Here is a 2,500-nt window from a genome sequence, read left to right on the forward strand (position 1 = left end):
CTGCAGGTCGATGGCCACCGTGCCTGCGGTACGGCAGAGAAGCGAGTTAATGCGGGGATGGCGTGGCGGGTGTCAGTTCCCGCGGCGTCCAGCAGGTGGCCTGTCTGCCAGACGTACCTCCGATGCTCCACATGAGCTGGGAAACGAACGCGTGGTTGACATTTCAATCCTTTTGCTTTGACAGGGGGGCAGCACTCATCCCGGAGTGACTTACAATCAGATAGGTGGCTGCTCCTTTTATGTGGCTTTGAATCACCCGCAAATCAACCAATTATACGCTGAAATAGGGAGCGTGATAAACCCGTTGATGTGGGGCCGGTTAAATCCCTCCGAGCGGGGGGAAACTACACATGTGTGGCATTTCAAAAGAATAAAGCAGTCAATGAAGCCGGGGTGTGTGTGTGGAGGAAAGAAATGCGCCGCGGATTAGCTTAGCCCTGAAGGCTGGGGTGTCTGTGACGGGGGGGTTCTGGGTGGCGGGGGGGGGGGGGGGTGGACTGACCCATGCTGGCGATGATGCTGTGGACGGGCAGGCGGGTCAGGCCGTGGTAGATGGTGGGGGGCACGCCGCCCCTGCCGTTGCCCCCCGGACCACCCCCCCTTGAGGGCTCCTTCTGGCCCCTGACGAAGGCCGAGTTCTCCTCCTTGGAGATGTTGATGTAGAAGCAGGTGTCCGAGGTCCCCATGATGTGGCAGGGGCCCGGGTTCAGCAGGATGTTGGTGGTGTCCAGCCGTCGCACGCCGATCAGACACACCCCGTACCTGAGGAGGACGCGGTCACATGGTGTGTTCCAGATGCCTCGGGCACCGACCGCCCCCCGAGTTGCAAAGTGGGAAATCTCCCAGCTTTCTCGCGGCCTTTCACGGAGGAACGCCCCCTTTTGGTCGGTCCCACTCGGGTTTCTGGGAGTATACCGAGTTCAGTGAGGCTGAACGTACGACTCGAGGAAACAAAACGGCTGCGCCCATAAAGAGATTTAATTTTCTTTGTATTTGTACCACATTGGTCATTTTGATGTCAATTTCAAATGCTCTTACAGACTTACACACTTGATTGCATTGCTTCTGTATTCCGGTCACCAATTTATGCATTGCACTGTCTTGCTGTGTGTGGAATTCAATGTAAAGTTGTGTTTTTGAGCTGGTTTGCTAAAGAGGCTAATGTAGCTAACAATAACAATGATAAACGAGAACGGAAATAATGTCACAAGAGCAACTCTCGCGGGGTGGTCTACGAGGCATCTGGAACGCACCGAGAGTCCGCTGCGCCCGCTGCCATCGCTGGTTCGTTCTGGTATGCGTGCGGACGAGTGTGTCGCTGGTGTGTTGCTTTGTGGACGACCGCGCTGACTCACTTTTTATGAGCGTGGAACGAGGCGAAGGTGAAGCTCTTCCCTTGGTACTCCCCGAAGAACTTGCTCTCCTCCAGGCGGATGTGGTGCACCTCATTGGCCGAGCAGCGGCGGTAGGTGCGCTGCCATTGGTCGGCCGAGCAGCCCCGCCCCTCCCTGGGGAAAAGCGCAGGGATGGAAAATTGATTGATTCTTAAGAAGACATCGTTAACCTTTTAAATACACAAACACGGCAAGCTTAACATACCATTGGTGCATAGGTCTGTTGGCTCTGCTCTCTCTCTCTCTCTCTCTCCCTCGCCCTCTCACTCTCTACCTCCCTCTCTCTCTTCCTCCCTCTCTCTCTCTCTCTCTCTCTGTCTCTCTCTCTCTTCCTCTCTCTCTCTCTCTCTCTCTCTCTCTCTCTCTCTCTCTCTCTCTCTCCCTCTCTCTCTCTCTTTCTCTCTCTCCCTCCCCCGCTCTCCCTCTCTCTCTATCTCTCCAGCTGTGGCACTGAGGGGTTTTCCTCTCTGCCTTCGCTGACGATCAATCGTCTGATCCAGGCTCGCTCTCGGCTAACAGGCCCTCGACACGCACAGTCTGAGAGGGGCTTTGACACTGGCTTGATCACAAGGAGGAGATGCACCTGAGGATCACATGAGCACATGAGTCAGAGCACTAATAATATGCAATGCAGTGCTCAGGCGCTTGACAACCAAGAGAGGGTACTTTTGTTTGTTGTTATTGCTGTGGGTTTCGGAGCTTGACGTTGCCCCTTCAAAACAGCATCCGAAGAAGCCCAAAGCACAAAGGTGTTTCCGAAGACGAGCCAGTTGAGGCAGATCGAGTTTGACACGCCTCAGTCTCAGTGTGCTCGTGTGTGTAGCCCCCCCCCCCCCCCCCCCCACCACCACACGTGAAGCCCCCTCAGCAACCAGGGTGAACAGATGAAGACGGCGGTGATAGAGCCCCCCTGGCTCATCTCTTCACACCACCACTGTGGTCGCTGTTGCCGCTAAGGGCTCTCAGATCCTCGGTGCACATGCTAATAGTTTATCCGGTCCAACGCTGGTGGCACTAGATCAGCAGGCGGAGCGGCTGAGAGGGAGGCAGGGACCGCAAGGAGTGAGACTGTGTTAGCGTGGAGGCAGGGCCTTTGTCTTCTGTTG

General features: G+C 55.7%; 1 protein-coding gene across 2 annotated transcripts in view; it reads right to left on the minus strand.

Moving 5' to 3' along the window:
- The window catches only part of kcnt2b (potassium sodium-activated channel subfamily T member 2b), a 67,639-nt gene that overhangs the window by 16,015 nt on the left and 49,124 nt on the right, over positions 1-2,500 (minus strand). For both annotated transcript variants that reach the window (XM_030337826.1, XM_030337817.1), the window contains exons 16-18: positions 1,356-1,508; positions 503-762; positions 1-23 (exon numbers count right to left, since the gene is read on the minus strand). The exon at positions 1-23 is cut by the window's left edge and continues 305 nt beyond it. In XM_030337826.1, coding sequence (XP_030193686.1) covers positions 1-23; positions 503-762; positions 1,356-1,508 — 436 coding nt within the window. The remainder of the gene's footprint in view (positions 24-502; positions 763-1,355; positions 1,509-2,500) is intronic.

Source organism: Gadus morhua, chromosome 2, assembly GCF_902167405.1.
Source record: "Gadus morhua chromosome 2, gadMor3.0, whole genome shotgun sequence".
Taxonomy (NCBI): Eukaryota; Metazoa; Chordata; class Actinopteri; order Gadiformes; family Gadidae; genus Gadus; species Gadus morhua.